Raw genomic sequence first — 12,705 nt, 5'->3', positions numbered from 1 at the left:
CACACGCACACACACACACACACACACACGCACACACACTAAATAAATAAATAAAAGTAAAATTTAAAAAACAAGGTGGAGGAAGAAAATGGAAATCTGTCTGTTGTGGCATTACTTTCAGGGATAAGGAGGGCTTTGGGGTGGCTAGTAGGGTATCTCATGAAGCTGGGACTAGATTGGGCAGGAAGCACCAGGATTATGGGGGTCCATAAAGAAAATACACCTTTCTGGGTCTCAGCCAGTCATTTTTAAGGAAATCACAAGAATTATTTTCTCTAACTGTCCCCTCCCCTAGACACTGTTTTATAAGCAGTCTGAGACCCTCAGCTTAATGTTACCCCTCCTTCCCACTTTAGGGGTGACAAAGTTTACCCCGCCTTGGGACCAGTGAGGAGCTCTTTCTCTATAGGCCCCCCATAAGGGGCTTCGCTGGTGCATTCAGGCAGCCATTTTAACGTTTGTCCACTTTCCCAACGAGCTACTGTTCTCTGCCACTGAGCTCCATGTCCTTCTATGGTCAAGTCAAAAGCCTCTTTTCACAGGAAACCCAGCGGCCCCCAAGGGTGGTAGCTCTCCAGGTCAGGCTCCACTCCTCCAGAGTCAACTTACCTCAAAGGTGACCGGAGGGATGAGGGAACGCCTGTTGGGAGACTCAGAGCCCTCGTGCAGCAAGGCCTTGACCTGCGGATAGCAGTGATAAGTCAGAGTCAAAGGAATGCAGAACCTGGGACCAGGACACTCTTGGTGCAAGGAGGGGACTACAGAAAAATCAAGAGGTGCCGTGGTACCCCTGGGAGTACCTTATCTTCAATGGAAGACAGGAGACTTGTCAACTGGCTGAGCTTGGCCACCATGTTGATGGGGTTGGCTTCACTGGGCACCTAGGAAATCAAAATGAGAACAAATGAGGTTTGGCTGACCATGAGCTGTAGGGTGGGCAATGGACACTTCCCATGCTGCTTCTCGTTCCGTCTCCCACCCCCCAGCACCCCTGTTTGAAGACAAGGACACTGTGGTATATATAAGCACCCCAAATTCTTCGTGGCCAAAAAATAGATCTTCAATTCTTCTCTTTAACTCTACCTCACCCACAGTGCTTCTCACCCCACCTACACAGTCCTTAAAACTCTGGGGCCGTCCTTGATCATCACCTTCCCGCCCTCCTACGTCGCCTGAGCCCGTTTTCTTGCTCTACTTCCAAAATATACCCATCCCTACTGCCTAAGCCCTCGCTGGCTGCTTCCCACGGCAGGCAGAACCGCATGCAAGCTCCACACCCTGACTCTGAAGGTGCTGCAGGCTCAGATGCTCCACTCTGAACCACCCTCCCCCTCCTCCTCCTCCTCCTCCTCCTCCTCCTCCTCCTCCTCCTCCTCCTCCTCCTCCTCGCTTCCGGTCAGCCTTGAGCTCTACTTGCTAAGGAATATCCAGAGGCTTGGATCTCATCTGGGAAGGGCATCTTGCCGTCAAGATCTCAGATCCACAAAGAGCTCCTCCCTAACTACCACAGCTCAAACAGCTCCCTGGTTGTCATGGTCAAATCACCCTGCTGTGGTCGGTATCAGTCACCGTGGGATGAAGCTGTTGCTTTCAACTGTGGCTTTGGTGTATGATGCCCTTGCTGGAACGTGGGCTCCAGGAGGATGGAGACCAAAGGTACAATGTTCAGTGTCTGCAACACTGATGTCTGACCAATAAAGATGCTCAACAGACCTGTTTAGTGAACAATGGAACCCAAAAGCCTATAGTCGCTTGTCCAAAGACACATAGCTAACAAACCGCAGACTGGGTCTGGCACCCATGTATGCTGGGCCTGACTCCAAGCATTTATTTTTAGAATAGGCATTTGCAAGGCTGAGGCATGAACTGCATGAGTGAGGTCCAAGTTCAAGTCCAAGCACTGAAAAAAGAAAAACCAAAACAAAGCTAAGTGCTGAAACATCTCTTTTACCCCGGACATGCTCCCCTGCTGGAGAGGCGGAGTTGACGAGGTACTGCCGCTGCCTTCGGGAGTAGGATGGATGGACACACAGACCTGTGTAGGACTAACTCAAACCCTCGAGAGCTCATGCTCTCAGCCAGGCTACACTGGCTTTTGATTTGTTTTGTCTTCTGTTTGCTTAAGACAGGGTCTGGAGATACAGGCCAGGCAGCCTTCAGCTTTCAATCTTCCTTTCTTAGTATCCTCTAAGCTGGGCTTAGAGGTCTGTGCCATCAAACCCGGCTTTCCCTGTGTATCCCTGGCTGTCCTGGAACTCATTCTGTAGACCAGGCTGGTCTCAAACTCACAGAGATGCTCCTGCCTCCCACCCTTGCCCCCCAAGCCCGGAATGCTGGGATTAAAGGTATATGCCACCTCTGCTCTGTTCCCCACTGTGCAGGGTAGGACATTATTACATGGTCAAGGAACAAGACTGAACACAGGCCCCGGGGGCCAGTCTTCTATCCTCTACCCCTGTATCAGGTCACTCCTCTGGACTGTAAGGTCTGAGGGTCTATCAAGACAGATATTTTGGGGGCTGACAGATGGATAAGTGGTTAAGAGCATTTTCCAGTCTTCAAGAGGACTTGAATTTAGTCCCCAGCACCCATACTGGACATCTTACAATTGCCTGTAACTCCAGTTCTAGTGAATCTAACACCTTCTTCTGGCCCCTGTGGACACCTGCACACATCACATAGACAGACAGACAGACAGACACACACACACACACACACACACACACACACACACACAATAGCTGAGTGTGATGGAGCACGCCTTTAATCCCAGCAGGTGGATCTCTGTGAGTTAATATATATATATATATAAACATTTCAAACAAAGATAGACATTTCTCTGCTTTTTGAGGGGTTAGGAGTGAGATCCGAATTCTACCCCACATAGAGGGCGCTACCCTCTACCCTGTCACAACTCTGTCCGGCTTCCAATTGCAAGCACAGTCGTCCTTGCTGCCCGCTGGTCTTGCCCTGGCCACTGCAGGCCCAACTCTGGAGACCTGGTCTCCATCCTTACCTATTTCAAAGATCTGGGGCGTGCTCTCCCATTCGAGCTATTTAAATGCTGGTGTTCAGCAGCACCCATTTGCCTAGACTTTCTTAGAAATTAACCCATCCTTCACTTCAAATACAGTGAAGAACCAGTTTCCCCCGCTCTGATGAATATTTTTAGTTGTATAAATAGAACACAAATACATTTTTCCCTGTAAAATCTTTGTGGGAGACCAAAATAGGCTACCTCAAAATATTCTTCTCTGGCATATTTCAAGATGGCTATTCAGAGCAACTGCAGACAGGAACAGCTCTGAAAAACTGTCCTTCTGTAAAAGATTATAGCCAGCTCAGTTAGGAAAGTCAAGGGTGATGGAGAGGAGGGTCTTGTCCTCTTCTCTTCTGCCTTGTCTGGTACTAGGAAGCGCGCGTGCACAGGACACTTGGAGCAGGAAGGGACTAGCATGACCCTTCACCTATTTGGTTTTTCCTCTTCATTTGTTTTTATTGGAATCTTGTTATGTTGTCCATACAGGTCTAGAACTTATGGGCTCAAGTAATCCTCCTGCCTCAGCCTTCTGAAGAATTAGGACTCCAGCAGGTACTACCTTGCACAGTTCATCTATTATCAAGGCTGCTATGAAGACAACCTGTCTTTCCAGGAATTACCTTCCTTATGCTCCCAAGAACTGCACGGCCACTAGATTCCAGCATGTCAGGCTCTAAGCCCTATCAATATACCCTTTTTGCCTGAGGGTGGCCTAAAAGTTGACATCACAGGGGCTTTCTCAGAGCCCCACATTTTTGTCACACTCCCACTTATGTGCATAATCAACTGTCAGCTTATTCTGGAGTCTCAAAATACTAAACCTTCAGATTAATTCTAACACCCCTACAAGCTCACACTCCTTGGCGGGCCCATGTCTCTTCAGTCCTACTGGTCACATGGTGGTGATCAGCATCCTCTGGACTGAAATCCCCCTGGCTTGATTTCTGCCTGTAGCCTTGCATCCTCATTCTCACACTGCTCTGTAACATGCTGTCTCCAAACAGCTCGTGAGAATGCCGGGAGCTCACGCCACAGCAATGTCTGCACCATGGACAGAATTCTCTTACTGTATCGCGCCACATTTCGCCATCTTTTGCCATCCATCTGATTTTCTGTCTTTATTTGCAGAGACACAGAGTCAGTACCTACCCTTGTCGGTGCCTCTCAGTGCCCACGTGATCCCTAAACCAGCTTCCCACTCAGAGGACTACTTGAAGGATGCAGGTAGTCCTTTCTTCTTTATAATTTTTTTGTTTTTAATTCTTCTCTCATACAATCCATTCCCACTGCAGTTTCCCCTCCCTCCTCCTCCTCCTCCTAATCCCCCTCCTCCGTTCCTCCCCAGATCCACTCCTCCATTTCCTTTCAGAAAAGAGCAGCCAACTTTTCTATACAGCTCATATGTCCTTCAGAAAACCTGCTTCTACTCTTGCCAGCAGAGGAGCGAGGTCCCAAGAATGTCACAGTTACTCCCGAAGTCGAAATCACCTGCTGCCGTTAACGTTTCTCCTATCTGATAAGCAAGAGAGGAGTTGAACAGCATGTCCTAGTTACCCATCGGGGCAGCTGACCATGTACGCATGACCTCATGTATAGGGTCTATTTCCTACCTACTGTCAATGAGCAGCTGGGTTTATAGTCTTTCCCCCACTCAAAGACGAGGGTAAAGGGGCTGGGGAGAAGGCTTAACTTGATAATGTGCCTGCCACACAAACATGGAAGCCTAAGTTTGGATCTCTGGCATGCAGGAAAAAGCTGGGCTTGGTGGCAGGCATCTGGAACTCCAGCACTGGGGGGTGGGGTGGGGATGGAATGAGGGTTTAATCCTTGAAGATTATTGGCTGGCCAGCCAAGTTGAATTTAAATGAGCTCCAGGTTCAGTGAGAGATGCTATCTCAAAAGATAAGGTAGAGGGCCAGTAAGATGACTCATCAGGTCAAGGTTATGGCCAAGGCGTAACGATTGGAGTTTAATTCTGGGACTTAAATGGTGGAAGGAGAGAACTGACTCCCTCAAGTCCACCTTCACACCTGTGCCATGGTACATGCTCATGAGTGCATGCGTGCGTGCACACATACAATAAAGAAATAAAATGTAATAAAGAGCACAAGGTGGACAACAAGTGAGGAGGACATCTGACATTGACCTCTGGCCTTCACATGCAAGTACGTGTACATGTGTGCACACATACATTATGAACATGTACCAAGCACACACACTCATCACTCCCCTTTCACATACACAATAGGTTTAAGCCAGGTGTGTTGGCATATGCCTATAATCCTAGCACTTGGGAGGCTAAGGCAGGAGAAGGAAAGCTGGAGGCCAACTCCCAAAATCAACAAGAAACATACATCATCAGAATAGGGCTAATTAATTTTTATCTGTTTTATTTGCTACCCCTAGTATTTACAGCAGGTAATATTTGTGGTTTTGGAGGTACTGGATTCTGTCCTTTCTGACCCTAAACCATGCTGTGCTAGTTTATTTTCTCACCTTTTTTTTCTTTTCTTTTCCTGGAGACAAGGTTTCTCTGTGTAACAGTTCTGGCTGATCTGGAACTCACTCTGGAGACCAGGCTGGCCTCGAATTTACAGAGATCTACCTGCTTCTGCCTCCCAAATGCTGGGATTAAAGGCGTGCGCCACCACCGCCCAGCTACATGTTCTCACTTTTAACAATGCTGTAATATAAGGATCTAGGTCCTGGCCCTTACTTGATTTTAAATTTACTGAGGGCACTAAAACAATGTAGACAGATAGACCTATGCTTAATTTGACCCTCGTCTCCGACCCAGGCACAGGCAGCTGCCGAGGAGGGGCAGCACCATTTTGCAGTCCCCAGAGTTAAATGTATGAACAACTTTGGGACCTCATGGTTTTTTTTCTATTTCTGAGGAGAAATGACAGGAACGGCCCTGCTTGCCTCCTCATCCAACACCAAGCGGTTTGTCTGGTGGGCACACTGTCTGAAATCAGAAGCTGGCGCAGGGAAATGCCTTCCCAGGTCGGGGTTCCACCCACCCCCCACCTCAATGTTTACATTAGATTAGCAGGACATGGGCGGGCGGGGTGGCGCTTCCATCTGCCTTCGGAGACCCTGGGGTGCTCACCAGCTCTTCCCTCTCTCTGGTGTAGCAATTTCATCTTTCCAAACCCAAACCCCTTACCTGAGGTCGCGCACGAAGGCCTGGGGAGAGCTGCTGGTCAAACAGCCTCTGCAGGGACTCCAGGGATGGGAGGGTCCTGATGACTTCCCTGGAAGCAGAGGATCAAGGCAAAGTTCAAGAATTAGCGGGAACTAGAAGCCTCAAGGCAACACAGGCTGCTGCAGACAGGTCACACCCCAGTGGCAAATCCCACAACCCTCCCCAGTTGGACATGCCCGGGCAAAGATCAGTCATCCTGTCAGCCTGGCCCACCCAGACCCCCCACCCTTTCGATTCCCACCAGACTGGAGTATAACCCACTCAGCGTTAGGTAGCTGTAGAAAACTCCAATCTGGAAACACAAACTACTTCAAAATCATTTAAGAACATCTTCCCAACCTTTAGTGTTTGTGGAATCACACACACACACACACACACACACACACACACACACACACACACACACCCCTCATTAAAAATGCAGATGCCTAGGCTTCATCATGATTTGGTCTGGAGAGCCAATTTTTTTATTCATTTATTTACTCTGTGTGTGTGTGTGTGTGTGTGTGTGTGTGTGTGTGTGTGTGTGATGGATGTGTATATATATGTGTGCACATGCATGCAGAGGCTTGAGGCTGACATTAGGTGTCTTTCTCACATTCCACTTTATGTTAGGGAGGCAGGATTTCTTGATGAACCCAGAACTGGTCAGTTCAGCTAGTCTGTCCAGCCATTTTGCTTCAGGGACTCCCTGTCTTTGCTTCCAGCGCCCGTTGGAATCACCAGTGAGCCACCACACCCATCCGGTCTTTATGTAGTAACTGGGGATCTGAACTCTGGTCTTTAGGGTTATACAGCAAGAACTTTATTCATTGAACCGTCTCACCAGCCTCCTGGAAAGCTCATTTTAAATATGCAGCATATGAGAAACACTGAATGGACTCGGCATAAAATTATATATTTATATGTATCTATGTAACAGTAATAAAAAACACAAGATGGGAATTTGAGTGAGTGGAGGAGACTTGGGAGGAGTTGGAGGGAGCACAGGAAGGGGAAATGCTATAAATACAGTATCGAACATGAAATTCTTTCAAAAAATGATAAAGGAAGCTGGGAGTGGTGGTGCACGCCTTTAATCTCAGCACGCAGGAGGCAGAGGCAGACGGAGTTCTGAGTGCAAGGCTAGCCTGGTCTACAAAGTGAGTTCTAGGACAGCTAGGACTATAGAAAAGGAAAAAAAAAAAAAGATAATGAAAAATAAATAAATAATTCGACTTTGGGGTGCTGGGTGGAGTTCCCTGTGTTCAGATTCCGATCTCCTGGCAGCTAGAGTGTCAAGTCTGTAGACAGTCCCAGAACTCGGTTAGATGAATTCTCTAGTTCCCTCTCTTTTTGTTATTGTCACATCCTTTGAAGCCTAGTGGGAAGTCTTAAGTTTGATTTTTCACTTAGCATTTTATAAACAAAGCAAAAAACTGTCCATGTTTCTACATGTTTAACATTCTAAAGTTTTCAAAATAAACTGCCAAGAGATGTGCCCAAATCGATGTCTAGAAGTGTAGGTTAGTGTGAGATCTTTGTTATTATAAACACTGTTCTGAACAGTGCTGTTCATATGCCTTTCTTTTCTTATTTCAAAGTTAGGAGAAGCAGGGATCGTGGCTTTCTTTCAACACGGACACCCTCGGGACAGCCCCGGGGCCGGGCGGACACCCTCGGGACAGCACCCGGGGCCAGGCTGCCAGTGCTGTTAATGTCTTGACTGACTTCTGTTTTGCTTTTACTGCTTTCTCCTCTGTCTATCTTTCTCCCAGAACCTCTGGCTTCCCTCCTCCCCCCCAGGGCCTCATGTGACCCTGGCTGGCCTCATACTTGCTGTGTAGCTGAGGATGACCTTGAACTTCTGATCCTTTTGCCTCCATTCTGATCCTTTTGCCAAGTGCTGGGATTACAGGTATGCGCTGTCACACACGGTCTAAGTGGCATTTGGGATTGAACTCAGGCTCTGCATGTGCTATGCATGTACTCTCCACCGGATTCTCTCTCTCTCTTTTAATGTCCATAGTTATGTCCTACTTTAGGACTGAGCATGCCTGGGGTCCTGAGTGGGCTTCTGTATTAATTTCTAATGCCTTTAAGTATTTTTCTGTGGTTGATTTCTACTCTATTTCTCTTTAAATAAACTGCCTATCTCTTCCACCAACTTTCTGTTGGGAGTTTAGTCATTTTCATACATTGTTATAAAGTTTACTTAGTGCTGCTAAGTGAATCTAGGCACCATACTTTTTGCACTATCACACAATTTTCATTCTAGATGTGTTAGATGCCATTATAAAGTGATTAAAACTTTTTATTCCCCTATTATCTTTTCTCTAGCTATTCCTTGTATAGTAAAGTTAGAAACTTATCATTAATATTCACTAGCGAGTATTTATTTGCTCATTAAAATTTTCTGTGTGTGTGTGTGTGTGTGTGTGTGTGTGTGTGTGGTGTAGGCACACGTGAATGTGCAGGTACACCTGTGCCTGTATGGAGGCCAGAGGAAGATGTCAGGCGTCCTTCTATATCCTCTTTGCCGTATTCCCTTGAGACAGGGTTTTTCAATGAACTTGAAGCAAGGCTGGTGGCCGGCCAGCCCCAGTGATTGTCCCATTTGTCTACTACAGTGCTGGGTGGGGTATGGGTGAGTTCTTTTTTGTTTGTTTGCTTGTTTTTCTGAGACAGGGTTTCTCTGTGTAGCCCTGGAACTCACTCTGTAAATCAGGCTGGCCTGGAACTCTGAGAGCCATCTGCCTCTGCCCCCCGAGTTTTAGAATTAAAGTTGTGCATTACCACCCACGGGTTGTGGGTGATTAAAAATTTTTTTTTTAATTTATGTGCATTGTTTTGCCTGCATGTATGTCTGTGTGAGGGTGTCCAGCCCCCTAGAACGGGAGTTACAGACAATGAGTGCTGGGAATTGAACCCCAGTCCTTTGGAAGAGTAGCCAGTGTTCTTAACTGCTAAGCCATCTCTCCAGCCCCAAGGGTGGGTTTTTTTAAGCTGGATATCGTGGCTTAACTGCTAAGCCATCTCTCCAGCCCCAAGGGTGGGTTTTTTAAAGCTGGATATCGTGGCACATGCTTCTTTTTTTTTTTTTTTTTTTTTTTTTGGTTTTTTCAAGACAGGGTTTCTCTGTGTAGCTTTGCGCCTTTCCTGGAACTCGCTTTGGAGACCAGGCTGGCCTCGAACTCACAGAGATCCGCCTGCCTCTGCCTCCCGAGTGCTGGGATTAAAGGCGTGAGCCACCACTGCCCGGCGTGGCACATGCTTCTAAACTAAGCCTTGTGGTAGCTAAGGCAAGAGGAGAGAGAGAGGTCAAGTCAGAATGAGCTATGTATTGAGACCCTGTCTTAAAAAGAAGAGGGAAAAAGGCAAGTTTTAAAAATTAGAAAAAGGGAGGCTGGAGAGGTGAGTCAGCAGTTAAGAGCCGGCCGCTGCAGCGGAGAACCAAGTTAGAGTCTGAGTACCCATGCGGAGTGACTCTCACGGTCCTATCGCTCCAGTTTCAAGGAATCTGTTGCCCTCTTCTGGTCTCTCTGGACACATGCATGCACATGGTACACATACAGAGAAGGAGGCACACACACACAAGTACACACAAGTAAAATAAACTTAAACATAAAAATAATAAAATATAGAAGTGAATTTTTGCCTATCTGAACATCTATGTAAATAATTCCTTTATTTTAAAAATACTTTTTAAAAATGTATGTTATGTGTGTAAGTCTTGCACTATTTGTACAATTCGTGTCTATGGTGGTCAAAGGACATTGGATCTCCTGGAACTAGAGATACAGCAGTTGTGAGCCTCCCTGTCGGTGCCGGGAACTGAACCCAGGTCCTCTGCAAGAGAAGCAAGTGTTCTTAATTGCTGGGTCACTCCTCCAGCCCCCGATGCCTTTATTTGTTGAATCTGTCACTAAATTGCAGTTTTCTGTATGTTGACTTTAATCTTAGTTCTCAGAACAGGATGCAGAGGAGGCCCTCAGTTAGTGCTTGCTAGAGGGTAGGTGAACACATGAATGAGTGAATGCACCTACTGTTTAATCAAAGCACTTTCAACACTGGGTTTATATGGGATACACCTGCAGGGATGTCGGGGGTCAAGGGGAGCAATTTGTTCCATCTCTCCATTCAGCCAAGTCTCCATGCCTGGCCACCACCTGATCTATAACAGTGAAGAAATGTGTCAAGAACATTCCAGTGTTTTGAACGACTTGAAGTTAATTATTCAGTAAACAGTGATACGGAAGATACGGAAGCTTTTTACACTGATATAATGTGCCGGAGAAGCAGGCACATCAGGGAAGCTGCTGTCACCATAGAGATGAGGTGAGGCAGGTGCTGGGGGAAGTCAGTGTTGTGGGGAGCTGTGGAAGGGTCTGGACAGACTCTAGCAAGGACACAGCAAAGGTCAGAACCTGTGTCCAGGCAGAAATAACAGCTTGTTATGAGCCGTCACAAAATGATACATATTTATATATTTTCAAGAAAAGGCCATTTGTGTGTGTTTTCCCCTAGTGACAAATGATTTGTAACAATGGAACAAAATATCGCATGGAGACCTATCAAAAGGACAGTCCTGAGTCCAGTTGCCTGTGCAACAGCGTCAGCCGAGAAAGCCCGTTCACTGAAACAAATGGCCGGCATGCCAACCTGACGACTGCCCGGCTTGTCAAAGTATTTTGTTGCATTTACCAAATTCACTGCCTGTGCCTTTAAGAGCCTTTAAATAGAACAGTGAATTAGATTGCTGATGATGACAGACTCTTCTGAATATTAACCAAGCTAAGATTGGTACAGCACCAGAGAACTGGAAACTGCTGAAAGTATACCAAAACGTGAAACAGTACAGGCCAGCGGCAAGCCCTCACGAATGGGAAATGCTTCCCGCTCTTTGTGAGGGCTTTGTTTGGGCTCCGTGGCTGTTTTCAGTTGCTTCCTGGTGTTACTTTTCCACGCCAAGCTATACGCATTTGAAATATTCCCTGCTAATTCCTCACACAGCAGACCAGCCTGACTTTTGGTCTCCTAACAATAAAAATGTAGTTATGAGGTTGTTTTGTTTTGCTCTTTGAGACAGGGTCTCTCTGTAGCCCTAGCTGTCCTGAAACTCATTATATAGCCCAGGCTGGTCTCAAACTTACAGAGATCCACCTGCCTCTATCTCCCAAGTTCTGGGATTAAAGGCGTGCACCACTAGCAGCTCCAAACAAAGTGAAATTTAAAATGTACAATCAAAAGGATTTTTAAAAAATCATAAGTTTTACCAGTTGGTCAGTCATTCAATAACTTCAGTACTGGGGAATTGATGTTTCCGTGAATCGGCTTACTTTAAAAACTTCCGTCACTAGAAGACTTCAGCTATTACCACCCACACACAAAATGACTTCAATTTATTTCCTGCTGGTACCATTATGTGTTCGTTGGATGTGGAGGCTGCAGCAAGGAGGGAAAGTGGTGACAGAAGTCTAGAGGGCTCGATCAGACCCTGAGATAGCTCAGCGGATCAAAGATCATCTCTGCAAGTCTGACGACCTGGGTTCAATCCCGGATCCCACATAAAGGTAGGAGTAGGGAACCACCTCTGCAAAGCTGTCTTCTGTCCTACACATACAGCACAGCACATGTGTGCCCCCCCCACATCAATAAAAAAATAATATATTTAAGGAGCTGACAGTGTCCCCGACCTTTCTTTACAGAGAAACTGCCCCTAATTAACCTGAGTGAAAATAAACAAAAACAACAGCAGCAAAACCTAGACAGATCGGAACACTTGTACAGCACGCACAAGGCTCTGCGCCCCCAGCATGCATGTATGCACACACACACACGCACACGCACACGCACACGCACACACACACCCCAAACAACAAAGAACAAACAGATAAGCAACCTCTCCCAGCCCAGTTAGGATCTGATTCTATGAGAACAGGAGCTTCAAACAAGCATGGAGCTTCCCAGGCTCTGCCCACTGTCCAATTACTGAGTGCAGCAGAGACATCTGGAGAGAGAGGAGGACCCGGGGTCGCTTCAGTGACTGCCTTCTCTTCCGTCCTCCTCTGGGGTGCCATTATCCGCTGGCTCCCATCCCCTGTGAAGCCCCCCCATCCCTGCCTCAGGGGCCTCCATTACCCGTGGAGTTCCTTGCAGAGCAACGAAGTCAGTTTCTTCAGGTGAGGGAGGTTGCTGGAGCCTGTCTTCACAAAGTCGGAGTCCAGGACAAGCTGATTGCTCACATAATCCTGGATGGCTTTGAGATGCTCCTCTGGGAGCCTGAAAATCAAGAAGGAAGTGAAAGCCTGCTTCACCTGTTCCAGCCACAGCTGGAGATACCTAATTGGTGACAGATTGGAGATACCTAATCTTTGGTTGAGACATCTTTGGGAGATCTGTGTGCCTGTGTGAAGAAGGTCCCTCAGGTGGGACTGCAGAGGCACCTCTGGGTACTGTTGAAGGGAACTGATAGGAT

General features: G+C 47.0%; 1 protein-coding gene across 2 annotated transcripts in view; it reads right to left on the bottom strand.

Annotated features, from left to right (window-relative positions):
- Nucleotides 1-12,705, bottom strand: part of Inpp5d (inositol polyphosphate-5-phosphatase D) — a 113,464-nt gene that overhangs the window by 40,135 nt on the left and 60,624 nt on the right. For both annotated transcript variants that reach the window (XM_059278260.1, XM_059278261.1), the window contains 4 exons: nucleotides 12,369-12,509; nucleotides 6,210-6,297; nucleotides 801-881; nucleotides 610-681 (listed from right to left, as the gene is read on the bottom strand). In XM_059278260.1, coding sequence (XP_059134243.1) covers nucleotides 610-681; nucleotides 801-881; nucleotides 6,210-6,297; nucleotides 12,369-12,509 — 382 coding nt within the window. The remainder of the gene's footprint in view (nucleotides 1-609; nucleotides 682-800; nucleotides 882-6,209; nucleotides 6,298-12,368; nucleotides 12,510-12,705) is intronic.

The sequence above is a fragment of the Peromyscus eremicus genome, chromosome 13, assembly GCF_949786415.1.
Source record: "Peromyscus eremicus chromosome 13, PerEre_H2_v1, whole genome shotgun sequence".
Lineage (NCBI taxonomy): Eukaryota > Metazoa > Chordata > Mammalia > Rodentia > Cricetidae > Peromyscus > Peromyscus eremicus.
This window is presented reverse-complemented; position numbering and strand designations above follow the sequence as displayed.